This window comes from Pholis gunnellus (assembly GCF_910591455.1).
Source record: "Pholis gunnellus genome assembly, chromosome: 4".
Taxonomy (NCBI): Eukaryota; Metazoa; Chordata; class Actinopteri; order Perciformes; family Pholidae; genus Pholis; species Pholis gunnellus.
The window spans coordinates 11612764-11629892 of record NC_136530.1 but is presented as its reverse complement, the minus strand read 5'-3'; the positions used below and the strand labels follow the sequence as shown (position 1 = coordinate 11629892).

Below are 17129 nucleotides of genomic sequence, written 5' to 3'. Positions count from 1 at the left end.
TTTTTGAACTCAGGTTTTGTTGCAGCATTGAACTGCACCAGCCCAACTCCTGAATCCTTGTTTGGTGCACTTGAGAGGGAACTATTTCCTAGAAAACTACTGCGACCTGTAAAAAGCTTTTCAACAATAATGAACGTATCCATCGCTATGACTGTGGTGGGAATTTTAGGAGTGGTGAGTCCATGAGCTGCCCATCTATTCATGCTTCCACATACACATGCATAACTTGTTCAACCAAGTATACTGTAACTGAAGTGTATTCATTATTAATAATCCTAAATATGTCTCATCAGGATGAAAAAGCCCAGGCCTTGACAACATTCTTATGGCAAGTCCTGGTAAGTTTACAGAGCACCGACAAAACATGAATTTGCAGACTAAATGCATTAATTAATATATGTAACGATGACAAATAAATTGGCACAAAGCAGAAGGAGAGTGATTGCTTTAAACTCCGCTATCAGAATAAATACGTTTAATATAAAAAAAACAGATTTAACTCACATTTAACTCTTAGAACAGGAAAAAAACAGATTGCTAATGAAGTAATTTAGTGTCAGTTGTTGTTCCTAAGTTATTGACTAATATAGTTCTACAGTGGCACAATGTTGTGTTATTACCTCTATAACAGAATCCGGAACTTCCGTTTTAATTTTGTCTCTCTATGGCAGAGAGGAAACTATTTGGGGCTTTGGCTACAAAGAAAATATTTGTTAGTAGGATGCATACAATTTTGTTTGTGGTCTTTTCAAGGAATTTGTAAACCAAAAAATACATACAATACCACCAAACGTATCCTTTCAATCAAAGTATGTAGTGAGACAGTTAAAATGATTGTCGTTGTGTTTAATGTAGGAGTGGGAAATCGAGGGACTGAGCTGGGATGAGAAGGAATGTGGAACTAAAAGAGTCTCTGTCCCTCGAGAAAACATTTGGATCCCAGACGTCCATATCGCAGAGTTGTAAGTAAAAAGGATGTTCAGTAGTCCGTAAAATTACTCATTCATTAGAATCCAAAAGGAACAACACTATCAATAATAAACATCAGCGCTACTTACAGCTCTACGCCATCCCACGCGATTCGATTCGTATGTGAGGGGGCAAAACAACGTTGTTTGCTTTTAAGAAAACATAGGAATAGTTCTACATTCGCTGGTCGAACAATCAACTTTTTTTGATCCCTATGGAGGAGCGCAGAACTTGCTCTGTACTCCTCCAACCTCAACCTGCAGAAGACAGAATCCCCGTATTTTTGAGAGGAAGAGAAGGCCGCCATTTTTCTTTTTAATTTTGAGACTTAATTCATAGTTTGGTTATTGGTCCCTGATCTCAGAGTGGTGCCCCGCTATTATTAATATTTGTTAATAATCTTATTGATAGTAATAATTTATTAATGTCAATAATTTAGCTCTCATACTTGCTGATAACAAACACGCTCCTGCCAGATCCCAACACGTTTATGCTTCTTTTGATTATGATGCCACCATCTTTAGAAATATTGCAAACAGCAAAAACAAGAGCTGTGCCCAGGTTTAAATATTTGGTGGTTTAATTACTTATTAGTAATACAAACCAAGGAAAAGAGTCAGCTAGGTGAAACATGAACCCTATCTTTTAAAGTACATGCAATTAAAAGGTTTTTCTATTTTATTTTTTTCCAGCATGGACGAGGACACCTCTCCCCAAACTCCCTACGTCTACTTATACAACACAGGTCATGTGTATGACGATAAGCCCATCCGGGTGGTCAGCTCCTGCCAATTAGTCATCTACACTTTCCCCTTCGATATCCAAAACTGCACGCTGACCTTTGGATCATATCTACACTTTGGTAAGCCTGCGTAAAATCAACAACAACAACAACAGAAAGGGTGCTTTTCAATATGCTAATGTTTGTGTCCTTGATTCCTTTCCTCGCCTCCTCTCCTCGCTTCTTTGTCCTGCCCAATAGAGATGCGAGCATTTGAGGAAAGGAAGAGACGCAAGGAGAGAGGAGTCGAGGCAAAAGGCACATAACAAAATGAGACAACCTTGGGAGCTGTCATTTTAAAGAGACAGCATCTGTCCATTGTTTTGTTATACTGCTGTATTTTATCATCTCTGTCAGATGAGTCATACCTTTGTTCATGACAACTTATATATTTACTATTAATTCAATTCACAACATGGCATATTGTGAAAACAATGTTCGGATGTCAGTGATTGAGAAAAACGCCAGCTTTACCTTCTGCGAGATTGCGTGTTATAGTCTGTATCATTGTAGTCAACGAAAAAAAGCTCAGAGAGTCAAACCCGCTACAATATCAGCTGTGTGTCTCACCTCTTTTGTGTTGCGGGTGCCGAAAGGACTTCTACAAAGGAATCACTAGTGTTTCTCCGCTCTCAGCTCTCCGCTCTCTTTCCCCCCTTGTCTCCTAGAGGTGCATTGGAGGATTGGAAGATCCTCCCCGACGGCAAAGAGGGGACGATTTTCGTCTAAATCGAGGATGCAAGTACGCATAAGTTATCATAGCATATTGAAAAGCACCCAAAACTTTCCTTACATTTTATTCCAGCTGGAGAGATCAAAGTGATTCAAAGCATCACAGTTGCAGAGGTCCTGGAGGAGTCCAGACAAGTGATACAGACAGAAGGGGAGTGGGAGCTTTTTGATATCGAAGCAGCTCAAACTACCCTGGAGATAGATGATGGAAGCTACTCGGAGGTCAAATACTATGTAAGCTATTTTTGCAATTTTATTTTACTCTGTGGTCACACAATATATATTCTTCTCTTGAACATCATTGTTCATCATACAAATAGAGGATATTGTTTTTGTGGATCACCTGCCATAATGAAAGCATGCAAACAGAGAACAAAGGCTGACCTATGATGGATCTCTGGGGAATGCCAAAGATCTAAGGGGACACCAAAACATAAGAAATTATGATAGAAGAAGTTGTATGTGGACTGGAGGATGAGGTCAATATTCTTGGCTACAGTCTCATTTAAAAATGGTATAAAGACGATATTGTAAAGTCTCACTAAAACCTTCAGGCTTTGTACTTGTGTCTCATCCTAAGATCATTCTGAGACGTAGGCCAACCCTCTATGTGGTGAACCTGCTGATCCCCAGCTGCTTCCTCATCACAGTGGACCTCTTCAGCTTCATGCTGCCTCCTGATAGTGTGGACCGGTCCTCCTTTAAGATGACCCTCATCCTGGGCTACACCGTCTTCCTGATCATCATGAACGACCTGCTGCCTGTCACTGGGGAGACAACACCTCTTATCAGTGAGTGATACCTCTGATATAAGCAGATTTAAATATCAAGTTCGACATTTTAAATGTTAATCAGTTGCCCATCCTTGATGAATAAAGTTTGCAGGACAAATATCTCTTTATTTCTTAACCATTCCTTTTTTTTTGTTTCCTGCAGATGTTTTCTTCTGCATCAGTCTCGCTCTGATGGTGGCCAGCCTGTTGGAGACCGTGCTCATCACTAATATCCAGTACAGCTCCAGACAGTACAGTGCGGTGCCTCACTGGATCAGTGTCGTTGTGTTACGATATCTAGCTGTTGTCGTTTGTCTCCCTCCGAAGAAGAAGAAGAGCAACCGCATCACAGTCTCCCTTCATCCACCTGCGACAGGTATAGTTTGGTATTGTTTGAATATAAATCATTTGTGAACATTGACAGTTAGCTGGAGATGGTTTTTTCAACCAACTCCAGGTGTGTTTAAATGATGTGTAACTACGCACTTCTTTTCCCACACACTAACTGTTAAATATAAAGGAATGGGAAAAGAATGGTCGGTGTGAATGTGCGTACCTCACACATACTTCAGACCAGGTGTGCACACGACTTTAGCTGAGATAACCGGGTGATATGATGATAAAGGAATTTAATACAAGTTGCGAGATGGGTAACCTTGTTTTTAGGTTGTATGCCAATTTCACTGATTTAATTATTATCTTCAAAAGCTGCATAGCATTCTGAAAATACTTGTAATTTAATTTAATTGTGAATCCACACAGAGTTTTAAGAATCTGGACCCAGGAGTTTCAAAGTCAGTATTAGCTGACAGCTGCAGCTGCAGAATTCACTCTCATCTAGAAATGAGAGGTCTGCTTCAGTTTGAAGACCCATTGTTTTAGAATGCTTTGAATGTAAATCTACCACCATTATAATTGTTGTGCTGCAGTTCAGTAATGAATTGGACTTCTTGACAGGCACAGCAACAATACATAAGAGGGTCATTGCTTGATAGTAGTATAGGGAATGTCTTTGAATCAACTGCTCAATTTAAACCCATATTTTTCAGCCAATTTTACATTTGCTATTACATATCATATAATGAACTTAGATCATTTACTTTTATTTCTTGCTCCATTTTAAGGCAGGATGTCTAGTTGGTGATTTAATATTTATTTGTATTTTATTTATTTAGCATTACCAGTACCTGGCTTTAACCAAAAAAAAACAAAAAACAATGTGACACACCATCACACTATTAATTTGCTCTTTTTTTCTTTTTTTTAGTAAATACCATCATTATTTCTACAAGAGATCTTCAGAGCGACTCTGGTGATACACCTGCAGTGAAACCCCCTCTGGACCCGACCCTGGACGAACTGAGGAGGCTGAGCAGAGATCTCACCGCCATCCGCCTCCAGATGGAGAAACACTTCCAGGGGAGCAAAAGCTCGAATGAATGGCAAATGGTCGGGACAGTCATTGACCGTCTGCTGTTCGGCGTGTACATTGTCTTCATCTCCGCCAGCTTCATCACCATCATATGCATCTGGAGTAACGTGATGGGAGTGTAATCACACAATAATCACACAATTATATTGACCATCAGCAAAAGTTTGATCGGTTTGCAGCTTACAGTTAGAAAATAATAACAACATGTGGTATTTCTGGATTCAAATTTTAACTTTTTACTGCAGAAGAAACAAAATGAAATGTAGAAATTTGCCTCAGAAATAACTCCCCCGCCCCAATTCGGTCCAGTTCAATCTGGAGGTGCATCTTGTGTTGTTAAGTCAGAATGGCCGTCTTGTTGTTCTTTGCAGGTTTAGTTTACGAACTATTTTTAAATATTAGCATTTATTGATTTAAAATAAGATGGACAATTCTCCTGCTGTCATCATGCATTAGGCATATAAGCAATGAGGGCAGTGGATTTTGTCATCCATTGCTTACGATTGCTTGATTGCTTGATTGCTTGACTGATTGACAGACAGCCAAGAAAAATAACTCAACGTACTACCCTCAGACATAGAAACGAATCAAGATTCTTCAACTGGATATGTTCAAATATTAACAAGGTACCAGTAAATGGGAGAACTTCCAAAGGAAGGTGCGCAGGAAACGCATCCTTATCAGAGTCCTGAACCACCTCAACTGGTTTCTTTCATCACCACTCGGAGCTCCCTCTTTTCTCACTACCCAAAGCTTGTGACCGTAGGTGAGGGTTGGAACGTAGATTGACTGGTAAATTGAGAGCTTTGATTTCAGGCTCATCTCCATCTTCACCACATCAATACGGTACAACAGCCACATTACTGCCGGCACTACATCAATCTGCTTGTCGATCTCACACTCGCCCACTATACGTTTCACACTTTTGTGATTAGTGACTCTTAAATGCTTCAAACGCACCCAGAAATGTTGTGTATTCCCTTTAAATCTCATACAAGGATCTGTTTAGCTACGCATAGCCCAGTTTAACGCCAAGTAATAAATACTATATGTGACATCTGGCAACAGAGGGAGGAGGACTCAGAATCAGGTACAGGTTCATTGACTGGCAGGGAATGAGCGGCAACAGGTGAGCAGGTGAATAAGAGAGTCATGTGACCGGGACAGGTGGGAGTGAGAATGCGACTGATCGGAGGGAAAGAGAGGCAGGATGGGAAAAGCAGAACTGAGGCCGACTTTGTGAAAGCATGTCGGCTGATGATTACTAAGTCACAGGATTCTAAAATAGCATAAAACTAAAATAGGCACGTGGTTCGACACCACAGCGGCCGGAGAAGGGAACAGATTGTAACTCCCATCGGTGGAGGTGTTGAAAAATAAAATGGTTGAGTGCTTACCGGAGGTGTGGAACAACAAGTTGTGTGCTGGATGTTTATGATCCATCTGCACATACCAACATTTTGTGTGTTTTTCTTTACTGTTCATTTATATATTTATATAATTGAATCATCCTCATGTGTACTTATTTGCAATATGAAAATTACTTATTTTACTTGAGTTTTTTAAACGTATCCACAATTTTTAAAGTTACTGGGGCAACTAAATATGTATATATATATATATATATATATATATATACCCACCTGGAAGTCGTGTTCTGTGTTTGTTTGAAGAGGTATTGTCCGCATGTGATCGCATTAGTGTGTGCCCGTGAGTACTTACAATACTCACGTTATGGGGACTCATTTAACATTTACGTATAAAGCTGGTTCCTACAAAGTAAACCAAATTTCAGTGATTTATCTTTTTGGGGGGTTTTTTCGTTTAAGGTAATGGTTTTTGTTTTGGGCTACGGTTAAGCATGTAGTGGTTGTGGTTAAGTCTCCAGAGAATTAATGTTAGTCATTTCAATGTCCTGCTAAGTGGCAAAAACAAGTGTCTGTGCATTTACCCTGCCAGTCGGAGCTCTCTTTGCTTTACACCTTCTTACATCGTTGGTTGTGGAGGACAGTTAGTCCATCAGAAACACCGAGCATGAGTCCGTCTCAGAGGAGGATCAGCATCATCTCAGGTTTACTCTTAATGTCAGGTAACGATAACCTTTTATTCCCTACTTGATTGTTTCGCGTTTTATTTTACAGACTGACTCATGTTTAGCTCTGAAACTTAAACGTTCCTCTTTCAGTGAATAACAAGCAATACTGTTATTATTAAAGTAATAATATTTGAAAGTTGATCCTGCCTGTTTCAAGTTTAAATGATCCCATCTCTACTGTTCTGCATGGACAAATTTGAATTGTTTGCATATGAGAATGTATAAATGGAGACAAAACATTAATGTGTCATTTATTTTTCCACTTTATTTCACATTATATAAGAATGGTTTCACAAATTTGAGTCGTTACATTATGATTGAAGAACATCTTCTAGTAATTAAAGGATGTCATTGTGAACGCATTTGTCCGACAATCATCATTACGCAAAGTAATGTTAGGATATTGATACAATGATAATTCAAAACTAACTTTCTGGTCCGGGTCAGTGTCTCTATGTTGCAGTAAACTGTCCTGTAAAGAAGGCCACAGTGGTCCAACCTATGAGTCCATGCAGGCTGTGTTTGACCTAAAACCCTTCAGGCCAGCAGTGAACCTCAGCAATCCCACCATAGCGAACATCTCCTTCACCCTGTATGCTGTTCTGGGGGTGGTGAGTTTGTCAGTTGGCGATCTAAGAAAAATACTAAGAGCATCAAAAACCGGATTAAAGACGTTTTGAGGGAATAGCAGACATATATTTATATATCAGGCGATCAGCTTCACATGAGGTTAACCTGTTGCCTACTGTATTTCAGAATGAGAAAACACAAATACTCACTACTTTCTTGTGGCTGAGGCAGGTACGTTGCATGGAAAGACATAATACACTTTCAATAAATGTAATGTGATCTGATTCATCATCACGTGCAGAGATTGTATGTAAACACAGATATCTGATTAATTCACTGCAGTACTGGCACCATGAGTTCCTGGTTTGGGACCCTGATGAGTGTGACGGCGTCACCAGGATTTCTCTCCCTGTGGAGAAGCTCTGGTCTCCAGACATCATAGTTTATGAGTTGTAAGTTATCCAGTTGGTTGCTTTTTCATATTTTGTATGGATCACTGACATTATAGTACACACTAACTAAACAACTCATTACAAAGTAGTTAGTACGGATACAGATGTCCAGGACCGACCACACACACACATACACACAAAACATGTCTGACAATACAGTATGCGAAGCTGAGAGAGCCGAAAAGTTGTGAAAGTGATTTTAATTCATATTTTTGTTTCCCTTTGGGACTCACTTAAATACCCGAAACTTTAATCTGTTTCTATTTATTTATTTTACTGCCTGGACTCCTACAACCCTCCCAGTGTGGATGACGATGTTTCCCAAGCGTGCCCTTACGTCTACGTCAACCACACAGGTCACATCCGCTGGGACAGGATGCTTCGGCTCGTCTCAGCCTGCAACCTGGAGATCTTCAGTTTTCCTTTCGACATGCAGAATTGCTCATTTACATTTGGCTCCTACATGCATACTAGTAAGAAGAGGCTTCTTAACATTTACGCAATCAAAAAGTACTCCAGTCATTGGCTACACTTCGACAAATAAAACATAAACCTACTAGTGGGTCAGGAAATGCAACTGCTATCTGTTTCACTTTTAGAGTCTTTTGCTGGGAATAAAGTAAATATAAAAGTAAAAAGAGAACAAAAACATAAATCATTATGTAATTAATTAGTTATTACATTTAGCTAACTTACTTATTTAGACTGGGCTATCGAACTGTCTGACTAGTTTTCCCTCTCGTTGTGTTTTTCACTTTCACAGTAAGGGATGTGAGGCTCAGTCCAGCTTTGACCTTTCAGGAGATGTCTCGAAACTCAAAGCGTTACCTGGAAGCCAGTGGGGAGTGGGAACTGGTGAACCTAATGGGAGAGACCTCCATCCTCCAGTTTGGGATCGACGAATGGGACATTATCACCTTCTGGGTGAGGAGAGTTTAACTGAGTTTACTACTCTCATGTGAGCAAATATAACAGCTGTAAATAAAACGTAAGCTACCGTTTTGGCTCACTCACACTGCTCTCATAGCGTTGTTGCCACTTCAGGCAGGCGTTTCCTGCAAAAAGGTCTAAAATGATATATGTTGTTGTGTTATTTTATGTTCCATGAAGGTTGGCCTACACACAGTAAAAGGTGATGAGACTTTTCAAAATGACTCTTGTTCACTATAGGTGGTCATAAAGCGGCGGCCGGTGCTCTACGTGGTCAATCTGCTGATCCCCAGCTCCTTCCTCATGCTCATCGACATCCTGTCCTTCTACCTGCCCCCCCATAGCGTTGACCGCGCCTCCTTCAAGATGACTCTCATCCTGGGCTACACCGTCTTCCTGCTCATCATGAACGACCTGCTGCCCAGCACAGCAAACGGCACGCCCATCATAGGTCAGAGGCATTGACATGTAAATGTGGATGATTGTGGGAGATAAATTGCATAGGACATACAGAGTCGTATACATCAAACCTGTTTAATCTTGTTGTGTCAATACACAGGCATGCAATCAAAGGGTTCTTTGCTTTAGTTTAGAGGGATGAAAAGAAATCACTGAGTCAATGGAACGGACCAACAGCTCTGTCAACTTTCTGCAGATGTATTCTGGCTGTCTTCTGCTGCTGCAGAAAGATGTTTTACACGTGCCTTTAATGTGTATCCTTCGATCTGTCAATCTGTCCTTCAATCTAGGTATCTATTTCTCTGTGTGTCTGGCCCTCATGGTCATCAGCCTGTTGGAGACGGTCATCATTACCAATGTCCTCCACCACAACTCCATGAAATATAAAGAGGTTCCAAACTGGGTGAGGGTGGTCGTGCTCAAACACATAGCCAACCTCATCTGTTACCGATGGCCGGAGGACGTCCAGCCCCCCACTACGCCGCAGAAGGATGAACCGGAAATACCAAATGTCGATTCGGGGTTGTGGATCATCCAACCAGCCAGCCAGACACCTGCCCAGGACCCAACCAGCAGCAGAGGTAATCAAACTCACTACTACTGTGCCATTACTTTTGCCAACTGGAGCTGCTTACAACAGTGAATCACAGTCATCTTAAGGTTAACAAGTTATGGTTGTTGAACCTTAACTTCAGGCAGCAACACAATCGCTGAAAACTGTGATCCCTCCTATCACCAGGTGCAGCTGCTCTGCCTGAACTGCAACAGATCTGTCAATACCTGGGAGACCTTCATGCCCACCTCACCTCAATGCACAAGGAGAGCGAGCTGCTGGACCAGTGGTGCCACGTAGGATACGTCCTGGACTTCCTGCTCTTCCGCATCTATCTGATGCTCATCTCCTGTTACGCGCTGGTCATCATCTCCATGTGGTGCATCTGGATCAGCCAGTCCTAATCTGTATAACTAGAAGGCAAAACAGAGCCTTGGCCAACCTTTATCAGTTATTCTTTCTGTAATGTTGGTTTTCTGTATTTCATTTTGCAGTACTGCTTAGTTTTGTGTCCTGCAGTTATTCAGCTCCTTCTTAAAGGGTGCATTCTATTAAAGTGAATGAAGCAGACATGGCAAGGCCCACTATAATCTTTCATATCTGTATTGTTTCACCTTTGACTGAAAATGCTTCCACACAAATATAAAAACAACACGTTATGTGATATTGAGCGATATCTTTTTATCTAAATGTGCATATCTGTTTTCCTTGTTATTGGGCTCCAAACAGATCATGGCTCTGTCCAGCGGCTGCATTTAGCTCAAATAAATGAAAAAAAGTATACGCTTTCTGAGGAAATATACAAATTACTGATGATTCTGACACGCCGGGTCATAACCTGTCAGAATGGCAAGTCATAAAAGAGGAGCCGGCGGTGCCTTTCATCTCAATGTCGGCACCAATGTGAGTTCTGTGACATAATGAACATTCTTACTTTTTTTGTGTTTCTTGTTGTCGATGTGAATGACATAAACTGACGGGAAATTGACATGTACCCAAAATGTTGACGAGCAATGCCTTTCTGTTGAAACAGCCTAGAGGCAAACTGGCACAGCCACCAGCCAAGTGCATACTGTTGTGCTTCAACCGACACGAATATAATGCAAACTAATATAAATCCAAATGAAGATGATTCAGAAACCTGTTGTACTATCCAAACATTGATTATGCAAACACAGCAATCAAATAAGTGGTTCTCTGCAAGCAACTGGGTATACCCCAAAGGATTATAGTTAGCGTGCTGCAGTTAACTGTACTCTAGAGTCAATATTAGCCTCTGGAGGAGGTTACACATTTCATTTTTGATTATACATAAATAGATGTTGCTCTGGCAGATCATCTCAATCTCATGGAGGAGACTGCTGACTGTTTTTGTTTCATAATCTGAGGCACTTAATAAAAGTGATAAAGGCTTAACTGAGACTGAAAATGACAGATGTGAAGCCCACGGAGCTCATCTTCATCTGTTTCATGCTGCTTCACGGTAAGACAATTTGACTATCCACAAAGTATGCAAAAAAGATAAAAGCTGAACAGTTGTAAGTTTGCAGTTACAGGGGTACATCAGTTACTTCTGGTCCTGTACAGTGGGAACCTCATTCAAACACATAATAATGACAAAGATTTATTTCAAATGTACCGTCTGGTTTGATGTTCATGAAACATGAAACACAAGAAAACTAATATTATTTGTTGGTTTCCTTAAAATATATAATACACAGTTGACTAAATTAGTTTATAACGGCTATATATGGCACATTAATAAATACTATTTCAGTCATCAACTGTATAAAACATTCATTTTATATTTCCAGCTTTTATTTTCCAAAAAAAAATCGGGGAATCAGGCATAATTCTGACGTAAACAACAGTGCTACCTATCTAGTCAATAAAGCAACCGTTATCAATTAAATTAAAATTCTAAATAAATATATCTTATTAAATATGTTTATGGCTTTCTTATTGAGAGTAGTGAGATGACAGGAAATGAGGGACAAAGAGATGCTGCAAAGGTAATCCGTAATTAATTTGTCATATACTTATAGGCTTATAGACTCAGACCAGTTTTTTTTTTTTTTTTTTTTTTTTTTTTTAACCTTTATTTAACCAGGAGAGTCCCATTGAGATTAAAAATCTCTTTTTCAAGAGAGACCTGGCCAAGACCGGCAGCAGCATCAGAGACACATAGTTACAGACAGACAACACAAAACAAGACAAGTTAAAAGAAAGTAAAAGTTAAGAGAGTAATGTAAACCGTTATAAACCATTAATGAGAACAACATGTGTGTTGTCAGATTGTGGGGGAAAAAACTCTCTCAAGTCTGTCTGACACTGACGGGGCTCATAATTATTAATAATTATGAGCCCCGTCAGTGTCAGACAGACATACAAATGTGACTAAAGGTATCCAAGTGTTCAGATGTATTCAGAGGCAGTTTAGTGACTGAAGCCCTTAAATCTGTGTTTTTAGTAATTCAATTTGATCCCATTATCTCTGGGTCATGTCTTAATTATCATGTTATAATCCATTTTAAGAAGGCGAGATGAGTCTATGTGGTGGCCATGATTGCTTATCCTGAAGCCGTGTTTCTGGATGTGCCCTGAAAATACCATCCAGCCACGAACAATCAAATGCACCCACTCTGGGCTTTGGGCATTTATCTTGCATTAAAGATTTAGTTTTTTCATGATAATTAGCTTGTTATCACGAGAAAACAACATGATAATTCACTTGTGATCTCAAGATACCAGGGTTAAAAAGCTATTGTAACCACAGCCAATCTTGACTTCCCTGCTGTACAGCAGATAAAGATCCGTAGTGCCTCTGTAAACATACAAAAAATGGGACTTACTTACATACTTCCATGTGGCCCTACATGAGTTATTTCACAACTTTTGTTTTCTACTTTCTCTTCACATCCAGGTTTTGTAGCAACATTGAATTGCACAAGCCCAACTCCTGAATCTTTGTTTGCTGCATTTGAGCAGAATTTATTCCCTAAAAAACTACTGCGACCTGTGAAAAGCTTTTCAAGTCCAATTAACCTAACCGTTGGTATCACTGTGGTGGGAATTCTAGGAGTGGTGAGTCTACACAGACTTGTTCATAGTCATTAATTCAAATTCATAATTAATCTGTATTACTCAAATGTATTCAAAACATGTGTTTCATCCACAGGATGAAAGATCCCAAACGATGACAACAGTCTTATGGCAAGTTATAGTAAGTTCTCAGAAGACTAACTAAAGGTCTTTGTCCACGTAAATCCACTATGTGCAGATTTACGTGAATACATCATCTTTAAAATTATGAGAATTGCATTCGTTTTTGTTTGTAGAAAAATAAGCTAATTCCAGCGGTAGGAGGTGCGTCTTTTTATATTCCCACTGGAGGGCGCCAAAGAAATTTGCTGTTGAATTTTGTTGACTTATTTGAAATGACTAAACTGGACTTAAATTAACCTTAAACTGAAGTTAACTTACTTGTTATTGTTAGTTAGCTTGTGACTAAATAAAAATGTCATGTATTTTTTTGCCCTAAAATTGGGTGTTTTGGATGAAACGTCATACTTTATGTAGTGACACAGCTGAAATGAATGGCACTTTCTAAGCTGTGCATCACATCGGTGTTGTTCTGTTTACTGTAGGAGTGGGATATTGTGGACCTGAGCTGGGATGAGGAGGAATGTGGCGCTACAGTGGTCTCTGTCCCTCGTGAAAAGCTTTGGGTCCCAGATGTCCATATCGCAGAGTTGTAAGTTAAAAGGCTGTTCAGTAGCCTGTGAGCTTTTTCATATTATTGTCCAAATCAGAGAAATCAATCGTTGACGTTGTAAACCTGATCGGTAAACCTCCATGCAGGTATACAGTGTTTGAGTTGTTTGGTACTATGGAGTCTAAGGGAATCTACTTAATGCCCCTTTTTTTTAAAAAAAAGCTAAAACTATGACTTTTTTTGGTATAAACAGACCAACTCATTTTAGTTAAAGCCAGTACAAGGAACTTTCATTTTGTGTTGTGATTTTGTGGACTAAAGTGGTAGTGTTTCCCAGCACCAGCACCGTAGAAAACCTCTCATTTTACTGCAGCATGCGTCCGACAGCTTCTGTTTCCTTAATACAAATATGAATAAATATTGAAAAATTGACAGGCAATAAAAACCGCAAGCTGTCAACGTATTTCTCTCTTGGATTCATTTATTAATTCTTAATTCCAAAGAGTTTTCTTTTCTATTTCAGCATGGAAGAGGACACCTCTCCCAAAACTCCCTACGTCTACTTATACAACACAGGTCACGTGTATGACGATAAGCCCGTCCGAGTGGTCAGCTCCTGCCGATTAGTAATCTACACTTTCCCCTTCGATATCCAAAACTGCTCGCTGACCTTTGGATCATATCTACACTTTGGTAAGCCTGCTGAAATATAAATATATGCTTTAAGTGTTGGCCAATAAATGTGTGTGTGACACAAGGTTACACTTAGCCTCAGTTTTTCTGTTGTCCCACATTCACATCATTTGACAATGTCAGCTTTGAAAAGCCCTTTTGAATGTGCAATTAATTGTGTTATTCAAGCTAACGACATAAGGATGATTCAAGGCACCACGTCTGAAGAGATACTGGAGGAGTCCCAAGATGTGTTGGAGACCAACGGGGAGTGGGAGCTCATAGGTATCAGTGTAGCTCCTTATACCCTGCTATTAGATGAGGGAAGCTACTCTGAGATCATATACTATGTAAGCACTTTTTTTGCAATATATTTATTGTTTTTTCAGTTTGCAAATCGCATCAAATTGTGAAGTGAAAAACAGCAACCCATATTACTATCCTTGGTCTGATTAGGATACATTTTACGTTGTGCTTGCGATATATATATATATATACGTCGACAATTCTTAACTCTTTGCTTTGTAAGTGTGAGGACATAAAGCTCCTCGTTTGAATATATTTGAAAAATAAATCAGAATTTTTCCGTACTTTATCTTCTTTGTACACAACCTGCACTTTCCTTAACCCTTGTAATTGAATAGTTGACTTGGGACAGTAGATAAAAAGTGAAATATCTAAATAATCAAAACATTTAGTGTGTCTGTTTTTATTTTGTGTCTTGTCAGAATTATCTGAAATGGTAGCGCACACAATATTAGTGATGGTATAGCGTAGCATGCAATAGAAAAGAGCCTCAACCTGCTGAGCCCAGGATGAGTGGCCTGGCTGTCTGTCCACACATGGTTTTGTTGTTTGCCAACTATCATAACAGTTATACTAACAATTAATACAAACAAGTATTCAGTGGTGATTTGTAAAATGACATGCACATCACTCTAAGAGATGTCAGCAATTCAGAAAAAAATCCTATAAGACAAGAAACCTAAAGTGAATCATTTGGCATCCAAAGAGACGAAGATAAATGCTCAAAGTGTGACTAAAATGTTGAGGCGTTGTGCCCGTGTGTCTCTTCCCAAGATCATTCTGAGACGGCGGCCGCTCCTCTATGTGGTGAACCTCCTGATCCCCAGCTGCTTCCTCATCACAGTGGACCTCTTCAGCTTCCTGCTGCCTCCTGATAGTGTGGACCGGTCCTCCTTTAAGATGACCCTCATCCTGGGCTACTCCGTCTTCCTGCTCATCATGAACGACCTGCTGCCTGTCCCTGGGGATACAACACCTCTCATCAGTGAGTGACACCTCTGATATTGTGACCTACTTTATTCCAAATAATAATAAGGTCAAAGGATCATGAAATTCACTGCTGCACATGTGCTTTTAAAGCAAAGAGCTGTGTTTACCGCATGCACACACACAGTTTAGGATTTGGATGTCTCTGTTGGCTGAGGAGGAAAAAAGGATGTAGGAAAGCGTGTGTGCTGTCTTATACTGTGGGTTCCGCACGTATTTGTATAGTCACGTCTTGATTGGCCGGCTACGGTTATTGCAAATTTTCAGTGGGCGAATGCATGTTCGTGATTGGAGGAGAGTATTACCCAAAGAGTCCAGTGTCCCTGTGTTGAAAATCTATGGAGACAAAAAAAAAGTTAACCATTTAGAATCTAATTTGAGGCCCAGAATCTCTTTTCTGGTTATGGTCTGGTTCTTACAGTATTAAAGAAACACCTGCATGCAGATGATCAGAAACCCAGACCCTGTAAGAATGATGTACAAGGAGATGCGTTAGGTCTCTCAGGATATTTCCCAAATAAGATCATAACCTTATGACTGAGGACGTTTAAAAGGTTACTGGCATGCTTGTAAAACATACAGTACCTAATGAAGAAGTGTGCTGAATCCTCGCTGTATTTGTTGGTTTTGTTTCTTGCAGACGTTTTCTTCTCCACCAGTCTCGCTCTCATGGTGGCCAGCCTGTTGGAGACCTTGTGCGTCACGAATATCCAGTACAGCTCCAGACAGTACAGTGCGGTGCCTCACTGGATCGATGTCCTCGTGCTACGATATCTAGCTGTTGTAGTTTGTCTCCCTCGAAAGAAAAACAGCAACCGAACCAGTTTTTTCTCCAACCCCTATACTACAGGTATATCATTATTATTCATTGGCATCAACTATGAAAGGCACGAGAAAGGCAATTGATTTAGTTCGACACCGTTTGCAGGGAGTTGGTGGTGAAATCCTTTGAAGCCCCAGGTGACATTTAATGGATTCAATAATTTATATGACTATGTTAAATTATATTCTTTTGTTTTTGACAGAAGCAGCACAGAATTCCAGCATCACCAACATCTCAGCAGTTCATCTTCAGCGTGTCTCTGGTGATACACCTCCAGCGAAACCCCAACCGACCCCTCTGAACCCGGCCCTGGAGGAACTGAGGAAACTAAGCAGAGATCTCTCGGCCATCCGCCTTCAGACGGACAAACACTTCACAGGGAGCACCACCGTGGAGGAATGGCAAATGGTCGGGGCAGTCATCGACCGTCTGCTGTTTGGCTTGTACATCGTCTTCATCGCTATCAGTTTCATCACCATCATATGCATCTGGATCCTGAACAACTCGACCGCAGCATGATTTAACTAGAGGGTTGAAAGCGTGATTGAGGAAATTCAGTAGCCTGAGATGAGGCCCACGTTGATTAACTTTGTTAGGGAATACAATGAGATTTACTGGATCTTGGAAATCGTTGGTAGAGTTGTATTTATCAGAGTAACTGCTGTTGAGATCATTTGACGTTGTGACTACAAAGAATTTGAACGTTTTTTTAACTCCTGCTTGTGCCATCTCTCAGTGGCATTGCTGAAATGATTCCATCTTGCAGTTAACACAGATGGGGTTTTCTTTAAACACGCCTTAATTTCTTCACATACATTGACTGCAATTTGTCAAACTTACTCAACCGAAAATGGTGATGAAAGTTGCCAAACCCAGTCTG

At 40.1% G+C, this 17129-nt stretch overlaps 3 protein-coding genes across 3 annotated transcripts; all 3 read left to right on the top strand.

Moving 5' to 3' along the window:
* Positions 1-147: 147 nt before the first annotated feature.
* On the top strand, positions 148-4809 carry LOC306694858 (5-hydroxytryptamine receptor 3A-like; the record flags this gene model as incomplete). The annotated part of the gene is made up of 8 exons (XM_079157898.1): positions 148-174; positions 294-338; positions 856-962; positions 1662-1831; positions 2556-2716; positions 3063-3273; positions 3419-3631; positions 4523-4809. 8 exons carry the CDS (start codon positions 148-150, stop codon positions 4807-4809), a joined length of 1221 nt encoding a protein of 406 aa, XP_079014024.1.
* Positions 4810-6721: 1912 nt separating this feature from the next.
* LOC306694585 (5-hydroxytryptamine receptor 3A) lies at positions 6722-10150 on the top strand (the record flags this gene model as incomplete). Its single annotated transcript, XM_079157492.1, has 9 exons — positions 6722-6776; positions 7230-7393; positions 7539-7583; positions 7695-7804; positions 8108-8277; positions 8568-8728; positions 8975-9185; positions 9484-9774; positions 9933-10150. The coding sequence occupies 9 exons, from the start codon at positions 6722-6724 to the stop codon at positions 10148-10150; spliced, it is 1425 nt and encodes a 474-aa protein (XP_079013618.1).
* A 3258-nt stretch (positions 10151-13408) lies between these two features.
* On the top strand, positions 13409-16768 carry LOC306694857 (5-hydroxytryptamine receptor 3A-like; the record flags this gene model as incomplete). Its single annotated transcript, XM_079157897.1, has 6 exons — positions 13409-13500; positions 13985-14154; positions 14323-14483; positions 15214-15424; positions 16067-16276; positions 16452-16768. The coding sequence occupies exons 2-6, from the start codon at positions 13986-13988 to the stop codon at positions 16766-16768; spliced, it is 1068 nt and encodes a 355-aa protein (XP_079014023.1). The 5' UTR covers positions 13409-13500; position 13985.
* Positions 16769-17129: the final 361 nt, after the last annotated feature.